Here is a 19,447-nt window from a genome sequence, read left to right on the forward strand (position 1 = left end):
GTACAGGTCTGGAAGCCTCATTTTAGGAAGGATGTAGAGTTGCTAGAACAAATACAAAGACGGGCAACAAGATTGGTGCGGGGGAACAAAGGGGATGCTCTTACCAAGAAAAGCTTAAGTTCTGCAAATTGTACTTGGAGAGTAGTCAACTGCAAGCTGATCTGATTGAGGTGTATAAGGCCTTGAATGGGTTGAGCAAGCTGAATGCTGATGGGATTCAATTGCTCAGATTAAGAACCTGAGGGGGCAGATTCAAATTGAGGAAAGACAGTTGTAGAATAGATGTGTGTAAATTTGCCTTTAGCCAGTGGGTGGTTGATTGGTGGAAGACTTCCATCTTTTGTTGTGGAAGTTGATAGCCAAAATAAATTTAAGGCTGAGCTGGACAGGCATTTGGAATGAATGGAGGGGTGAAATGGAAGGGTTTTTTTTTTGGCTGATGCTTCATAAGCTTGCTTCTTTGCATCATATGCCTCTGCTAATGCTAAAACATGGTGAAGGCAGAAGAAAGGACTAAATCAGTGGGACTAATCCTTGAATTGAAGATAGCAGACTTTTTTCCTTCATAGTGTTTTCCATCTGCCTTAAATCTTTTCCTAGTAGTGTAATAAAATGTGACCTCACATTTTCTTTCTTGCTGCTATGGCTAATTCTCTGCTGACGTGTATCCTAAACTGTTTTCATTGTCAACCACTAAATTTAATATGCATAATTTTTGTGCTTTCAGTATACCAATTTATAGCAGAGTTGGGAGAACCCCACAAGCTGCATTACAATTAACACTGTATACTACTTCATATATGAAACCATGAGGCTAAAAATTGCATCATCTGCAATTCATAATTTGACACTCTCACTTCCAAATATGTTATATATAGCATATCTCTGACAAAATATATAGAATATCTCTGATGCCAATACATTCTCAGTCATTCATCATCATTGTAATTCTGATTGATTGATGAGACTAGAAAGAAAAAAGAGAAGATAAAATATATTTGTTTGAACCCGTGTGTAATGTTATTGATAATCTTAATGAGCTCCCAAAATTTATCTGGTATTTTCGTAGTTGAGTTCTTCCCCTGATTACTTGTGAGAAATTTGTGAATGCCATTTGAGTCAGGTTAGTAATAGAAACAGATTAGGGAAAAAGGCCATACTGAGTTCAAGAAAGTATATACGAGGGATGATCATTTAATTCACAGACTGATGCAAGATCTTATCTCAATTGTCGTCATAGTGAATCTTCTGTGGATTTCTCCTCGGAATACTCTCCCTTGAACTTTACACACTTTCGCCACCATTGTAACCACATATTAACTGCTTCTTGCAAGCAATTTTTTGGAAGACTGCGAAGTGCTTCTGTTGTGACTCTGCGAGCATCGTTGTCTGACGTGAAATGCTTTCTTCAGAGTGGAAATGGGAAGAAATCACAGAGCTTTCTTTTAGGGCTTTCTTCAGAGTGGAAATGGGAAGAAATCACAGAGCTTTCTTTTAGGGCTTTCTTCAGAGTGGAAATGGGAAGAAATCACAGGGCTATGGTCAGGTGAATAAGGGGGATATAGCAGAATCTCTGCACCCATGGCAGTGATCATTGCCTGCCCAGTATTAGCCATATAGGGCTTGGCATTGTCTTGATGGAGAAACCACTTCACACCTGAAAGTTTGGTCACACCGTAATATGGATGTCCTACCAAGACACTCGTTACCATATGCTTTATTCATCTCTTTAACTGTTTCGATGCATTTAAGCCCTGTCTGTCCAAATAATGAATCATATATCGCTGTTCAATCTGTATGTCTGACATGATACTTGCTTCTAAACAATTGTCAGTGACACTGCTAAAAGAAACTCTTCATGCAAAACTAGCTTGATAAGTACTGGCATGCACACCAGGGTCTGCACAGTAGCAATTAGGGAGAGCACATCTAGTGGCAGTTGTGGAAAGTTCGTATAGTAAACAAAATCCTGCACCACTTTGCGAATTAAATGATCACCCCCTCATATTTGCCTTTTTTTTTTTTTTTTGATTTTATATATCCTGTTTTCTGCTATGTCCCAGAGAAACTTGACATTTAAATGGACTTGGTGTATGGAATCTTTGTCATTTTAGTGATTTTAATATTCCATTTAAGTAAATTTTATTTTCCTTTTATAAGCAGTACTGTACAGTAACGATATGTATAATACAAATTTTTTTTTAGTTGCAAAGTTCAGTAAACCCCCGCTATTCGCGGTATCTGTATTCGCTGTCGCTGATTTAATATAAAACAAACCTAAAAAAAAAATGTGAATTTTAAAGTGCCGTGAACATTTTCCGCCATAAAAAACATGGGCGTGGGTCAAAACGACGCTCAGTGGGTGGGGGAAGAGGGGTGAATCGCGAGTGTGGATGTTTCTCGCTAATCCTTGTTCAGTATGTGTTATGCGCTTGTCATGGAAGGTTTCGTTGTTTGCTTTTAATTTATATCTTATAAATTGAATAAATTTATAAATTGATATGCTTACTAAAGTGATAAATCTACAGTTTTGCAGTGTAAAACAGACTTTTTTTTTTTTTTGAGTGTGTTAACGGAAGAAAGTGATTATTGTGGACAAGTTCTTTCTAACGCGTACAAAAATATGGCTACGAATAACAAGGGAAATGTGAAAAGATCAAAGAAGATGATGACATTAGCGAATAAAATTGAGTTATTAGACAATTTCTAATGGTGAAAGTGTCTCCTCAGTGGCAAAACATTATAAAATCAATGAGTCAACGGTACGATCAATCAAGAAATCGGAAGAAAAAATCTGCCGTAGTGTCCGTGAAAACACGCTAATTGCTTCAAAAATTTGCTCTGTAACTCATGATGTTAAATTAGAAATAATGGAAAAAGCTTTAAATCTGTGGTTAGAAGACCGAACTCAAAATAAAATCCCATTAAGTTCACTCATCATTTGTGAAAAGGCAAAACACCTTTATCAACACTTTAGCGAAACTCGTGATAGCACTGGCGGAATAAGTTTTTTAGCTAGCAAAGGCGCTGGTTTGAAAGATTTGTTTGAAATTTCTAATAAATATTACATTTAATATTAAATTGTTTCTTATTTTCATTTCGATGCCTTATGCTTGCATTTCTAATGGTCATATTATGAAGATACATATGATACATACATAGACAAAATTTTAGACTAGTTTTACTTATATATTTCATACTTTGGAACGGAACCCCTTTATTACTATGGGAGCCATAACTCAGTATTCACGTTTTCGGTATTTGCAGCATTTCTCAGGAACGTAACTCCCGCGAATAGCGGGGGTTTACTGTATATCATTTTGTTTCAATAATATTGTTGATGATTTAGAGTAAAAATATGCACACATGATTAAATGAAATTTTTTCTTTCTTTTCAAATTTACCAATGATCAGTTTTATTATTTATGAAATGATTTAATTCCAGTGGTGATTTTTGCCAGTGAATTTTAAAATTTTATTTACAGCGTTTGCGGGCTCTTCAGGATGGATGGACTGAACTTCATCAGATGTGGGAAAACCGGCAGCAGTTGCTCTCTCAAAGTCTGAATTTGCAGATGTTTTTAAGAGATGCTAAACAGGCTGAAGTGCTTCTTAATCAACAAGAGCACTACTTATCTAAGGATGAAACTCCTGTAAGTTTTAATAACCTAATAATTTCAAGTGATTCTGCATTATTAAATGCATGGTTAAATTTTTTTAGGTTAACCTATTTATTTTCAACATAGTGTAATTACACTGTGGTGTAGTTAAATCTAATATAGTTAGAAAAGGATGTTAGGTGGTTGTATTCCATGAAGATTAATTACTATATTTAATAACCACTCTTATACTAAGTGAAATTAATCATATAGTTTATTAAGCTATACATTTAAGGTGACGTTTTCAGGCATCTTACTGATAGCCATATTAGAAATTATATTACAATAATTATAAATTTTAAGTCTAGAGTATTAAGGTTAAATTTCTGTTTTGGTTACAATAGCATTAGCGTTACTTGAGGCAAAATTTGCAAGAAAGAAATATTATACAGCATCAGCGGAAAAAAAAAAAAAACCTTCCCATTTCACCCATCTGGTCACTCCAAATGTTTGTTTAGTTAAACCTTAAATTTATTGAAGCTATCAACTTCCACAATATCAGATGGAAGTCTGTTTCATCAGTCAACTACCCGCTGTCTAAAAGCAAACTTCTGCACATCTATTCTACAACTGTTTTTCCTCAATTTGAATCTATGCCCCCTCAGGTTCTTAATCTGATCAAGCGGAAGAATCTCATCAGCATTGAGCCTGCTGAAACTATTCAAGGCCTTATACACCACAATGAGATCACCTCCCAAGGTGCCTAGTCTCCAGATGCTGCAACTTGCAGACTTAAGCCTTTCTTCATAAGAGCACCTCTTTGTTCCCCTCATCAGTCTTGTTACCCTTCTCTGTACTTGTTCTAGCAACTCAACGTTCTTCTTAAAATGAGGCTTCCAGACCTGTATGCAGTACCTCATTTTAATGGGGCCACTCAAGGTGTGGCCTGACCATTGCCTTATACAAAGGGATAATCATCTCCTTGTCTCTGCTAGCAAAATTCCTATATATCATTGTCAAGACTCCATGACCCGCTCTGGTAGTCTAACTGCACTGCTCAGAGAACTCCATATCTGACTGCACAAATACCCCAGGTCTCTTTCATTTTACACTTCCCTGATTGTAGTAACACAGTTGGTATGTTGCTCTTGGGTTACTGCTACCCATATGGAGTACTTTGCACTTGTCAATGTTAAACTTCAGTTGCCACTTCTCAGCCCCCTCTGCCTAACTTTACAGGATCCTGTTGTATACTGTGTTTAGGGTCATTAACAACTCTACCTGCCTTTGTATCATCTGCAAACTTGGACATTAGGCCTCATATACCTTCATCGATATCATTGATAAATACACAAAACAACAATGGGTCCAGCACCAAACCCTGGGGGACTCCACTAGTAACATTAGTCCACAAAGAGCAGTGTCCATTTATTATCACTCTCTTCTGTCTCCCACTCAACCATCCCTTTATCCATTGTAACAGCTAGCCCTTAATGCCATACCACCCCAATTTGTACATTAGTCTTCCATGTGCAATGCAACAGTATTAAAAGCTTTCCTGAAATCCAAGTATGTGATATCAAAATAATTTTTTGCATCCAGTTTTCCTTTGTGACCACGTCGTAGTATCCATTCAGATTGGTCAGACAAGATCTCCCCTTAAAAAAGCCATGCTGTGTCTGATCACCTAGACAAGACTGCAGACTTATATCTGCAGTCTTGTCTAGGTGATCCTACAACACTTCTTTAACCAGTGAATCAATTATTTTCCCCAGAACAGAAGTTAAACTAACTGGTCTATAATTATTTGTGTCATCCTTTGAACCCCCTTTGTGAATTGGGGATACATTTGCACCTTTAGTCCATGGGAACCCCCCCCCCCGAATCTGTGGTTGTTCTCATAATTATGGTGAAGGGTTTGCTTACTTCCCTTGCTGCCTCCTTCATTATAACTGGATAGATTTCATCTGCCCCCAGGTGCTTTTTTATATTTAACTTCGACAATTTCTCCTCCATTGTGCTTCGTTTAGCTCCCTGATAGATTAGTAAATGTCTGTCATCCCCTTTCCTACAGAATTGCTCATATGTAAATGTAGATGCAATATACTCATTCGGTTTGTCAGATATTTGAGCAGGATCAACAGTCAAACCACCAATATCAAGTGGACCAATCTGATTCATCCCCTTCTTTCTAGAGTTTATATAAGTAAAGTATCTTTGTTTTTCTTTGCATCCTTTGCCAAGGATTTCTCATAGTCAGCCTTTGCTTGCCTAACTTTGTTTGTGACTTGATTACAGACTAGCTTATATCTGCCATAGGCTTATTTATATGCATCACATGCATTTTCTTCTCTGCCACAAGCCTTATTAGTTCATCTGATATCCATTTAGGTCTAAATCTTGAACAGTATTTCTTAGTTGGTATGAAAAGCCTAGTAGCTTCCAAGACTAATTCATTGAAAGCTTCCACTCTTACAAAAGCAAAACTCTTCTTTTTACTCTAGTTGGTAGTTACATCTTTATGTAAATCCCACATCAGTACAATGTGATCACTGTCGCATAGTGGTTCCTTTTTATGCAAATTCTTAATGCATGAATAATCACTATAGATAATCAGATCGCCTTTTACTCCCTCTGGTTACCCCGCGAACATGTTGCTGTAGAAAACAATCCTCGAATAAATCCACAAAAGTCTTGCTAGCGTGTGAGTGACCAACCCACATGTTCCAGTCAATATTTGGAAAGTTAAAATCCCCCATTACAAGACATTCTGATTTACTAGCCCACACTATTTCTCTGCACAATTGTTTGTTGTACTCATTAGAGTCATTAGGCCCATTACACACTCCTACTTTCATTTTCCCAGAGTTTGTCACACCAAACTGACTCAACCTTACACTGTCCACCCATGTCAACTTCCTTAGATTTTGTGTTTCTTAACTAACAGCATAACCCCTCTTCCCTTCCTACCCTGTCCTTTCTGTACACATTGTACTCCCCAAATTCCAATTCTGCACTGTTTATATCTGTTTGACACCATGTCTCTGATATCCCAACAATATCTGGCTTTGATGTGTTGGCCAGCACTTCAAGTTCATGAAATTTATTTACTATACTTCTAGCATTGGTGTACATACAAGTATACATGTGCCTGTTTTTTTCTCTTAGTTACCCTAACACAGCCGATGTATTTACTTTTTCCATGATGACTCCCAGCAGCTCTTGAAATCCACAGCAACTTGCTCTCTAGGCTGCTGCTCATTACAATAGAAGCAGTGCAAGAATTATTTTTGCCTCTCCTTGTGGCTGTTGTTAATCTTTTAATCTGAAAATAGGTATTAAAAATAAGTTAAAATAATAAGTAAAAATTTTTGTTTCCTGTTTTGTATTGTAATGAAAATAGAATTGTAACCTTAAAATTTCTAATTATTGTGTTATAATTCAAATTGTAATCCATTCTATTTTTCTTTCCCTGACAACATGGTATGATGGTATCTGTGAGATGCCTGAAGTATCACCTTAAATGTATAGTGATTTGGGCTATAAGCTTAATAAACTGTATTATTAATTTCACGTGGTATATGATTGGTTATTAAATATAGTAATTAATCTTCGTTGTTAAAAATGTAATGGAATTTCACAACATGATTCTGATTTTCAGGTTTACTTAAATTACAATCAAAAATAATGCGATATCTGTATCACAGTTGTGTGTGTGTGTGTGTGTGTGTGTAATACATTTTATAGTGTAAATGAATTCCCATAGATACATTTCTTTTTAGCATCAGTTTGAAACATTGTAGTTGAATGACTTATGATTCTGTTTATAGATATAAAACTGGTAACCTTTTACTTTTTAACAATTTTTTTTTTATTAATTAGAAAATAATCCCAGTACATCACTAGAAATTATAATTTTCTTCTGTCGTAAACGACTTCACAATTATAGCCAAAGAGCTCTCAACATGACAACCATGAAACTGATCATGACTTCTTGCTGTCGAAAAGGCTAAAAAAGGATGCAAACAAGCAGGAATCTCCAGTTTTCCTGATCATCCATTCTGTCTTCACAACCTGTTGGCAAGCTTTCCCCTTTCATCATGTGATGCCTTGAAAATGCAGCAGCATCTCCAAAAGTGGTGAAACGTTTTCAATCTGGAGACCTGCTAATAGACTTCTCACCCAAGACACTGATCTACTATTAAGACTTACATACTTAAGTAGAATTCCAATTCAAGTCACTCCACATAACACACCCTGAATTCTTCCAAGTGTGTGATCAGTGAATGGGACCTATTAAATGTTTCCGAGGAAGAAATAATTCAGGAACTAAAGGATCAAAATCAGGCCAGGAAAATCATATGAAAAGACGGCACCTTAGTGCCTTCTTTTCGTATCACACATACATAATTTTGAGAATCTACCATCCTCAGTCAAAGCAGGTTATTTAAACTCATGTTTGGGCCTTTATCCCAAATCTTCTAAGATGCTACAAATGTCAGAAATTTGGTCGCTCCCAGACAGCATGCTGTGGAGATGCAGCATGTCCAAACTGCAGTTGCAAAACTCGTAGTCAATCAGAATGAAGGCACAGGCTCCACAGTCTCTTAATTGTAGGGGCAATTATCTAGCATACTCCAAAGATTGTGATCTCTGGAAGTTAGGAAAAGAAATACAAGACTGAAGATAAAATATCTTTTCAAGAAGCTAGAAGACAAGTAAAATTAAGCATGCGAAAAAGCACTCGTGCTTCAGCTACCTATAGTCACAAATCAGTAGCATGTCAGACAGAAGTGTCAGTCTCTCCAGACATATCGATTGCAGACTGGGATCAATCAGTACTATCGATTCAGCCTACATCTAAATCAGTCAGTGGACCAAAGTAATAATACAGCACTCACAATTCCAGCTCAAAACCTAACCCACAGTAAAATGGCAGAAAAATTGCAAAAATCAGATCCTGTGGAGGTGAAGCAACCACAACCAACAAGCATGGATACTGGTGATATACCCAACCAAGAAGATTTTCTGAATTACATACAGATGGTGATAGGGAAGATAAAAATGATTCAGGATGCTTCAATTTTCCCAAAAAAGAAAAATCTAAACCTGACCCTTATAAACAACCCACACATAAAAAGCAGACAGATTCATCTTCCTCTTACAAAACCAAATAATGGAACATATTATCCAATGGAATTGTACAGGTCTTCGCAGTAACATCAATGATATACATGAATTTATTCACCACTAGAAACCTCTTGTAGTATGCTTGCAAAAAATTAATTTGACATCTCTGGTCTCAGTTTCAATCAAAAATTACACTGTATTCAGGCAAGGCAGGGCTGACTCCAATAGCTATTATGGAGGAGTAGCGATACTTGTGGATTCAAGCATTCCCTCCAGATGCATTCCATTAGAAACATCCTTAGAAGCCAATGCCACATGTGTTGTTAATGGTATTATTCTGACATTGGTTTCAATTTTCAATGAAAATTGGTTTCAATGAAACCAATTTTCATTGGTTTCATTGGTTTCAAACATTGGTTTCAATTTATCTTCTGCCTAATCATCAATATACTATTCAGGAACTTGAATATTTTGGTATGCAGTTACCATCTCCATTTTGTTTACTAGGAGACTTTAATGCATTTTGTTTCCTAGGAGACTTAGAACAGCACTAGGTGCATTCAGAACATCTCCAGTGCAAAAATTGTATGTTGTGAAGCCCATGAATCTCCTCTAAATATCTGGAGAAAGATGTTGCTGCTGAACTATGCAACCAAGATCCAAAACCAGGTGACCCATCCTAATTGGTCAATACTTTATAATCCGCAGTTTATGACCTTCTATAGAAATAAACCACAGATAGTTCGTCCTGCTGGTATTAGGCTAAAGCAACTAGCAGAAGGTCGGGATATACACTTCAATAAAATCTTGCAAGATCCTGTAAATACCAGCCCTCTATGGTCTGTCATCATGCCATCTTGTGACAATTATTTCAACCAATGGGGAAAACACTCTCTATCAGACATAACATACAACAGCTATACATTGCGCATACTCAACATTATCCTGACTTCGCTAAAATATATACAGATGGATCGAAGTCTGAGAGTAGCTCGGGTGTAGTAGTGGTACTCCCTGATACTACCATTTCTCTCTCTCTTCCAACTGAGTGTAGTAGTTACACAACTGAATTATATGCCATAAAGCTTGCTTTAGAAAATATTTTCCATATGTCAATTCAAAAGAGCATAATATACACAGACTTGCAAAGTTCTTTATTAGCCATGCAAAGCAATTCCCCACCTACTCACCCGTTATTAAAGCTCATTAGAACAGAGTTGATACATCTCAGAGCATCAACAAAAAAGATTCTCTTCTGCTGGTTCTCAGGCCATACTGGAATACCAGGAAATGAAATTGCGGATGATGCTTCCTAACATCCATCCAGCTCAGCCCCAACAAATTTCCTAGTACCATTCACAGATTATAAAATGAATATACAAAGTATATGTAAAGTGTGTCGATGGACTCTTCAATGGCAAGTACAAATTCATAATAAACTACTTCAAATTAAACCTATACCAAAATTATTATACTTATACAGGGTGTCTCAAAAATATTGGTACAAACGTTTAGGGAAGGTAGGTAACATCTAAAGGAATGTGAATCACATAAGAACCCATAACCTTAAACGTCACCGTAAGTTGGTAGACGGCGCTGTTCATCATTTCACGAGAGGGAAAATTTCGGTTTACTCATTCAAGCAGTAGTCGCCGCATGAAGAGCATGCATCGATATACGAACTGTGAGCTGACAGACATGCACCTAGTGTATGGATTAGCAGAGGGCAATAGACGAGCCGCTCAATGAATTTATGGAGAACGCTTCCCAGACAGACATGTACCGGACCACCATTTGTTTGTGCATGTGCATCAAAATTTGTGTGATTATGGGTCATTTAGAGGCAACAGGAGTAGTGCGGACAGACCACGTTCTATGTGAATTTCTCCCATGGAAGAAAGTATGTTGAATGCTGTCCAGAATAATCCTACTACCAGCACACATGCCTTTGCCTCTGCTTTAGGAGTGTCTCATTGCAGTGTACTGCGTGTCTGGCATGACGATTCCTTACACCCCTTTCATCTCCAAAGGGTTCAGTTACTGCTCCCCCAAGGTCATCCTGCATGTGTGCCTTTTGCGCAGTGGTTTCTCCAAGAAAGTGTTCAAGACTTGAATTTTCCAGCCTATGTTTTGCTCACGGATGAGGCTTATTTCACTCAGGAAGGTTTATTCAATCAGCACAATGCTCATGTGTGCATTCACGACAACCCACACGGTGTGTGCCCCCATGCATCACAACACGCTTCGCAATAAATGTGTGGGCAGGTATGGTCGGTGGCTGCTTAGTTGGTCCATACCTGTTACCATCCCGCATGAACTCCGCTAAATATCAGATCTTTCTTGAACAAGTTCAACCAGGGTCACTTGAAGATGTTACAGCAAATGTGGGATGCAACATTTGGTTTCAACATGACGGGACGCCTGCCCATTATGAAGGTGTGTTCGTGACCATTTGAACAGGCATTTTGGGCGTCGATGGATTGGCTGTGGTGAACCCGTTGCCTGGCTCCCATGCTCACCTGATTTATTGAGCCTCGATTTCTTTCTGTGGGGGGGGGGCCAAATCTATTGTGTATGAATCGCCCGTGGAGACGGAAATGGATCTCGTGGCGAGACTCGTCTGCGCTGCTGCTGCTGTTACTGTCAAAGAAACTCCAGGTGTGTTCGACCGTATCCACCAATCCATGCTGCGTCAGTGTCACGCATGCATCGCGTCTCATGGTGGAACCTTCAAGTATCTGTTGTAACATCATGAAATGCATCCATCTCGTACCCCATTGTTAATATTATGTCAAATAAATATTTGACCATTTGACCTCAAATCTATCGTGTATGAATCGCCCGTGGAGACGGAAATGGATCTCATGGCGAGACTCGTCTGCGCTGCTGCTACTGTCAAAGAAACTCCAGGTGTGTTCGACCGTATCCACCAATCCATGCTGCGTCGGTGTCACACATGCATCGCGTCTCATGGTGGAACCTTCAAGTATCTGTTGTAACATCATGAAATGCATCCATCTTGTACCCCATTGTTAATATCATGTCAAATAAATATTTGCCACTAATTACTGTCTTGTGTCATTTCTGCTTCTTGTGCCTCTGCTACTAATTTCCTGTGATGTTTTCGGTTATGGGTTCCTATGCGATTCACATTCCTTTAGATGTTACCTACCTCCCCTAAACGTTTGTACCAATATTTTTGAGACACTCTGTATAGTCTATTATACATAGCACTCTTGGAGTGCTATGTATAATAGACTCTGAATAAAATACAAGATGGTTAAATTATTGTAATTGTAATCCCTTTCACATGTGATGAGAAATAAATAACAGTAGGTTGAGTTAGGTTCTGAGATATTTGCAGATAGTTTTACGTCTTGAATTTTAAATATTTCATGATAGAAAAAATTCATTCTTTCTCTTTGTTTCATTAGTGTCTGTGATATATACTTTGTTAGAATAAGCTATTTGCATATTAAAGGTAAGAGATTGTCATAACTCATCAATTTGTAAACATTAATAATTTCTTTGGTTACTTAATGTTTAGTTGTAACAGAATGTTTCTTATTGTTATTATAGACTAATTTGGAACAAGCTGAGGAGCTAATCAGGACGCACGAAACTTTTCTGGCTACTATGGAAGCAAATGATGAAAAAATTAATGCTGTTGTTCAACTTGCTCATCGTTTGTGTGATGAAAATCATTTTGCTGCTGATAAGATAAATAAGAAAGCAGAAAACATCAGTGAAAGGTGGGCATTTCGAGGCTTATTTTCTGAAAAATAGTAATTTTTGTACCCATTATTGTGGGGAATTCATTTGATCAAAGAAGTGTTGGTTTTTCTAATGTCAATGAGGCACCCTTAAGGGTTCAGCAACACTGCTAATTCAAGAGTTTATTAGGGTGTAGAAGGAATGAGGCACAATTTTAATTGTACCTGCTCTGAGTATTTGTGTTCAACACAAACGATCAGCAGTGATCATTTGTGTATTAAGAATTTGTAGATAAAGGAACCACTAGGTGGCAGGGATAAAAGTATACTGATGTGGGATTTGCTTAAAAGATATAATTACCATCAGGGATAAAGGAAACGGTTTTTGCTTCCGTAAAGGTGACTACAGTGGTCTCAGACAGTTTTTGAATTCTGTACAGTGGGACCAACTGTGAATGTTACCAACAGCAAATTCTAAGTAGGAAGCATTCAACGAATTAATCGTGGAAGCTACTAAACTTTTCATACCTATTAAGAAATATTGTTCAAGGTTAAGGCCTAAATGGTTGTCAAATGAACTAATGAGACTCGTGGCAGAGAAGAAAAAAATGCATGGGATGCATATAAATTATCAGGCGACACAGAAGCCTATGGCAGATATAAGCTAGTCTGTAATCAAGTCACAAAGGAGGTTAGGCAGGCGAAGGCAGGTTATGAGAAATCTTTGGCAAAGATCCTAAGAAAACAGGGGGGGGGCAGTTGTTCCAGAAAACAGAAATTGAATGAATAAATGAGGAAGAAGAAAAATTGGTTCTGAGAGTTTAAACTTGGACAATAAACCAATGTTGACTGGTTGCGGCACGTGTTCGGATTTCTTTGAAAGAGAGAGTGGGAATTATGGAATCATTTCAGAAGAACAGTGCCCATGGAAGAATCTAGAGAAGAGGTCTATGAGACAGAGAGTGGGTGGAGGCTCTGTTAGAGATGAAACTGTTGCCCGGGTAGCACAGTTGTTCCAGAAAACAGAAATTGAATGAATAAATGAGGAAGAAGAAAAATTGGTTCTGAGAGTTTAAACTTGGACAATAAACCAATGTTGACTGGTTGCGGCACGTGTTCGGATTTCTTTGAAAGAGAGAGTGGGAATTATGGAATCATTTCAGAAGAACAGTGCCCATGGAAGAATCTAGAGAAGAGGTCTATGAGACAGAGAGTGGGTGGAGGCTCTGTTAGAGATGAAACTGTTGCCCGGGTAGCACAGTGGTATCATCACCGTCCTCCTCACACCGGGTGGAAAAGACCTGGGTTATAATCCCGTCAATGACGCAAGGAATTTTAATGGGCTTTTTTCACTCCGTGGTTGAGTTAGTCGGTCTCAGACACAATAAATATATTATTATTATTATCATCTGTTTATTAACCTTAGTTTCACCTCCTGAACAGCCAGTGGGCTAGGAGGGTGTACAAATATATACGTATTTTAAATACAGCATACAATTTTATACAAATTTTTGATATTAAAAATAATGACATTGTTTAGAAAATTATATTCACTTAATACCATTAACTTTAAAATAAAATTGATATTAAATTAATATTGTAATTACAAATACAGGTTGTCATACATATTTTTTCTGTCATTACAGTTTGCTTTGTTTTATATTTTTGCATTGAATTATTTACATTTCTCATATAAATAAAGCTTGCATTTTATAGTAATTCTGGTGATTTGGTCAAGATTTCATCGATAATTTGCCTTCTGTATCTTCTATTTTCTCCAAACTTATTTGGATCTATGTAGAAGGTGCCGAAGTGTTGAATCATGTTACACGGGAACATTCCTTTCAGGGAGTCCAGGATAGTGAGCTTCATCCCAAGTGGACGTTGCCTGCTCTGGTGGTTTCTATTGTTTGCTTTGGGAAGTGATAATATCCTCTATCAATGGGGCATCAATCTGACGGGTTAGCAGCTTAGAGAATGTACACTGTTTTTTTTTTTTTTTTTTTAAGAACAGTGTGCTTCCATTTATGTTTAAAAGCTTTAAACATAAATTAAACTATGCAATTTAGTAATCTGAGTTTTATTTACACTTGGTTAAGTGCTGAAGTGTTTCTTTTTACTTAGTTCTTAGATAAGACACCTAAATAATGTGATTTTTAAACTTAATGTTGTAGGCGTAATGCTAATCATGTTCGAGCTGAAGAATTATTGGAAAAACTGAAAGACCAAGTTATGCTCAATCAGTTTCTGCAAAATTGTGATGAGGTAAGTGTTTATTATTATTATTGTTGCTCTTATATTATTTCTCCCTGATTGGGGATTCCATCTCGTGACGAGTATTGCTACCAAGTAAATAGGGTGGTTATGTTTGTGGAACTGTTGATTGAGGAACTCTCTAACTATCTTACAGGTGTTCAGGATTGTAACTTTCTAGAGTTACTTGTAGGTGTTTAATGGGAGGCCTATTGTTGCTAGGCTATTATGTAGGGTCTTTGGCACCATACCGGTGGTTGACATGATGATCAGGATGGTCGTTACTTGTTGCATATGCCACATCGCTTTGATCTCCTGTCTTAAGTTCATGTACTTCCTGATTTTTACTTCATGGATTTTCTGTAGGTTGCCAGTGCTGGGCACTGCTATATCAATTAGATAGGTACTTTTCCTTCTTTTCTGCAAGGGTTATGTCCGGTCTGTTGTGTGGTATTGTCTTATCTGTTATTATGGTGCAGTTCCAGTACAGCTTGTGCGTTGGGGTCTCTGGTACTACCTGGGGTTCATAGTACGAACTTAACCAGGATGTATTATCCTGGCTACCTGGTCATGTCTACGAGTGTACTCAGTCTGGATGATCACCTTGCTTCCCCCCCCCTGATGTGTTGGATTGTTTCTGAGACCAGGTGGCATCGTCAACATGTGTTATCTGACACTACGTGATCCTTGGTGATGTAATTTCTATAGTTTCTGGTGCAGATTACCTGGTCTTGGATGGCGAACATGAATCCTTCAGTCTCGGGAAGAGCATCCCACTCATGAGCCATGCATTGGAAGCAATTTTATCTATGTGATCTTGATGGAGGTCATTGCCGGCCATGGAGTGTCTTTTTTTGTCTATCTTTCTAGCTTCATTTGTGCTGTCTGGGTGGGAGGGGACTCCTCACTTAGGTTGAGTGGGTTATACTGTTTGTCTATCTTCCTTATGGCCTGGTAGAGTGCTGCTGTGTGTTATTATTATTAGCATAATTTTTCAGCTATACAAAACAACCTTATCAGTTGTCCACAGTTATACATGAGTTATATTCAAAATGTAGAAACTTATACAAAAGTGTGCTTATGTTCAGAATTGTTACTTAGATCAGTCAATTTACCTCCATTTATGTAGGGTATATATAAAATTCTAAGTAAAATTGGAACACAAATTTTTTTTTTTTTTTTTGTGTTAAACTCCTTTTTGAATGAAATGAATAAAATTTTTTGCTAAAAAAAGCAAAATTGTCTCTATTCATTTTATGCTTGATTTCTTAGTCAGCTGACAAACTAGTATTTTAAATTATTAGTTTTTAGTAAAATTTAGCATGAATTACTCATGTTCTTTAAGTGGCCTTGCTGGGCAATGAAAACTGATTAACTTTAGTAGTAGTGATCCATCTAGTAATAATTTTTAGATTACTAAGTAATGTTTGTGCAGATATCTTACCAAGGTTCCATAGTCTGTACTTGGACATTTTATACATATTTATCATAAAGTTAGTACTTGAAGCTGTAAAATATTCTTCTTAACATTTCTGATTTTCTGGATCTCTTTTGTTTAGTTTTTGTAGTCACAATCTTCCACTTTCACATATTTAAAATCTAACTCCAAGATCAAGTTTCATTAGTTTTAACAGTTATGTTCATTTCAATCTGATATGTAAATTCCAGGATGCTTTTTTAAATTGCAGTAAAATCTTACTGTGATTTAAAATTTAATGAACTATATGAGGGTAAGGTCTGTTCTCTAAATTATACAGCAGTTATATCCAAAATGTATGAACTTATGTAAAAAAAAAAAAAAATATGCTTATATTCAGAATTATCATTTAGATCAGTCAGTTTACTGACAATTAATGTAGGATCAAAGAATAAAATCCTGACTACATTCCAACTTAAACTCAAAACTTTTACGCAGTTTGATATCAATAGCCACTGATATCAAACTGTTTTAAACTCAAAAGAAATGTATATAGTCAATGAAGTTGGTATATTGTGGAAAAATGCTGTACTCTGAAATAAAAAAAATATTAAATATTATAATACTGTATTTTACTGCACTAATTGTGTGAGTAAAAGAGCTTAAAGTTTTGCCATGTTCTGTAGTAGCTGTATAAAATAGAGTAAATATAGTCATGCTGTGTTTGCTGTATTAGAGCTGAAAAATTATTTGAAAAACTGAAAGGTCAACTTATGCTTCCTTGGTTTCTGCATTCAGTGACATTAAATAACATTAGATAAGCAGTCATATCACCAGGCTGCATATGGATGTAAATCCTGGTACATTGGCTGTCATTTCCATAAAAGTTAAGAGCTGTTTTTGTAATTGATTTTAAGCCCTATTAACTAGTTTAGTCCAATGAGCCACCCGATTTATATCGCTGCATTCAATCTTACAGCATGTATGCATCTAAAAATAGTGTAAATCTTTGTTATCGAAATAAGTTACATCTCATTTTCAATATTTTCTGCCGTCTGTTTTATTTGTAAGTATACTAAACAGGATGACCTTAGGGAGACTGAATTATACAGCAGTTCTGAGACATTCCTCTACTCTAAATGTTAACCAATTGTCTAAATGTCAATTGATTTCTATTTAAAAAAAAAAACCCTTAACTGAGGCCATAGCTCTGTCCGTAACACAATACTGTTCATAATTATGGGACAACAGTGAAATTGGCACATCATTGGCACATGACTTAGCTTCATCCAAATATATCGCACTGAACTGAATGAACTGTGAAAGATATACATTAAGGGAAAGGGAGTGGGGGTGAGATTTGAACTAAATAGAGCCTTTGGAACTGTAGCAGAACTCTTGGGTATATTTTGATATCTGCCCCCCCCCCCCATACCTTGGATTTTGTATATCTCCATGTATCCTTTCTAGAATGTGTTTTATTCAGTGTTTATTATATGGTATAATAATTTTAATTAGACGTAGGATTAACTCCTAGTGTTATTCTCTCTCTCTCTCTCTCTCTCTCTCTCTCTCTCTCTCTCTCTCTCTCTCTCTCTCTCTCTCTCTCTCAACACTGGTGATACAGTTTAGACAATTTGTATCAGTATTATCTCTTTTCATTTACTTTTGTATTTAGTTGCTTATCCAGGCATTTTGGGATAAAATGTGACTAAATATGTATGCGGTTGGGTAACTTTTGTCACCTGATGTAAATTATGTCAATGATGTAATTAGTAGTTTAAATATATTAAATATTTAAATCTAGTGAAAATATTGTCAAAGGTCAGTGGCTGCTTGAGGTCTGTTTACTTTCTGTATTGTAAGATAGTAAAGACAGTTGGATAGACATTTCATTTATTGAGTAAAGCAGCTCCTAGCCAATAAATCTGACATCTGCTATACATATTATAGACATGGTACAATATACAAATGTTAACATCTTATATACATGAAAACATTTTGCATCATCAAGTAATTCAGTAAGCACCAAATGACTAACTAACTGTATTAGCATTAGCATTAGTAGAGGCATTTGATGCAAGAAAGCAAGCTTATGCAGCATCAGCCAAAAAAAAAAAAAAAAAAAAAAAAAAAGTAACATAAATAAATAAAAATAACCACTTCCACTTCACCCCTCTGTTCGTTCGAAATACCTGTCCAGCTGAGCCTTAAACTTATTTAGGCTATCAACTTCCACGACAAGGGATGGAAGTCTGTTCCACCTACCAACCACCCGCTGGCTAAAGGCAAATTTCCGCACATCTATCCTACATCTGTCTTTCCTCAATTTGAATTTATGCCCTCTCAGGTGATTATTCTGAGCAAGGGGAAGAATCCCATCAGCATTGAGCATGCTCAAACCATTCAAGGTTTTGTACACCTCTATCAGATCACCTCGCTGGTGCCTAGTTTCCAGACACTGTAATTCGCAAAACTTAAGCCTTTCTTCGTTAGAGCACCCCTTTGTCCCATTCACCAATCTTGTTACCCTTCTCTGTACTTGTTCCAGCAGCTCTACATCCTTCTTGAAATGAGGCCTCCAGGCCTGTATACAGTACTCTAGGTGTGGCCTGACCATTGCCTTATACAAGGGAATAATCACCTCCTTATCCCTGCTAGAAAAATTCCTATATATCATTGACAATACACCATGAGCTACTCTTGCAGCCTGTCTGCACTGCTCAGAGAACTTCATATCTGCCTGCACAACCACCCCCAGGTCCCTTTCACTCTCTACCACTGTCAGTGTAGTACCACACAGTTGATACGTTGCTCTGGGGTTGCTGTTTCCCATATGTAGTACTTTACATTTGTCAATGTTAAACTTCATTTGCCACCTCGAAGCCCATCTGCTCAACCTTTCCAAATCCTGTTGCAGCAGCATAGTGTCAGTAGTGTCCTTGACAACCCTGCCAACCTTCGTATCGTCTGCAAACTTGGACATTAAGCCTGATATACCATCATCAATATCATTTATAAATACAGAAAACAATAAAGGACCCAACACTGAACCCTGAGGAACTCCACTAATAACATTAGTCCACGATGAGCAGTGTCCATTGATTACCACTCTCTGTCTTCTCCCCCTCAACCACCCCTTTATCCATAGCAGCAATTTGCCTCCAATGCCACACTGCTCCAATTTGTGCAGCAGTCTTCCATGTGCAACAGTATCAAAAGCCTTTCTAAGATCCAAGTATATAATATCAAAGTTATTCCCTGCATCCAGTTCTTTTGTGACTGCATCATAGTATCCAATCAGATTGGTCAGGCAAGACTTACCCTTAACAAAA

General features: G+C 37.1%; 1 protein-coding gene across 1 annotated transcript in view; it reads left to right on the top strand.

Annotated features, from left to right (window-relative positions):
- Positions 1–19,447, top strand: part of LOC150076876 (spectrin beta chain-like) — an 800,006-nt gene that overhangs the window by 371,900 nt on the left and 408,659 nt on the right. The window contains exons 24-26 of the mRNA XM_090386889.1: positions 3,486–3,653; positions 12,309–12,481; positions 14,617–14,707. Of these exons, the coding sequence (XP_090243015.1) occupies positions 3,486–3,653; positions 12,309–12,481; positions 14,617–14,707 (432 nt within the window). The remainder of the gene's footprint in view (positions 1–3,485; positions 3,654–12,308; positions 12,482–14,616; positions 14,708–19,447) is intronic.

The sequence above is a fragment of the Mastigoproctus giganteus genome, chromosome 12 (genome assembly GCF_048544385.1).
Source record: "Mastigoproctus giganteus isolate SK-2022 chromosome 12, ASM4854438v1, whole genome shotgun sequence".
NCBI lineage: Eukaryota > Metazoa > Arthropoda > Arachnida > Uropygi > Thelyphonidae > Mastigoproctus > Mastigoproctus giganteus.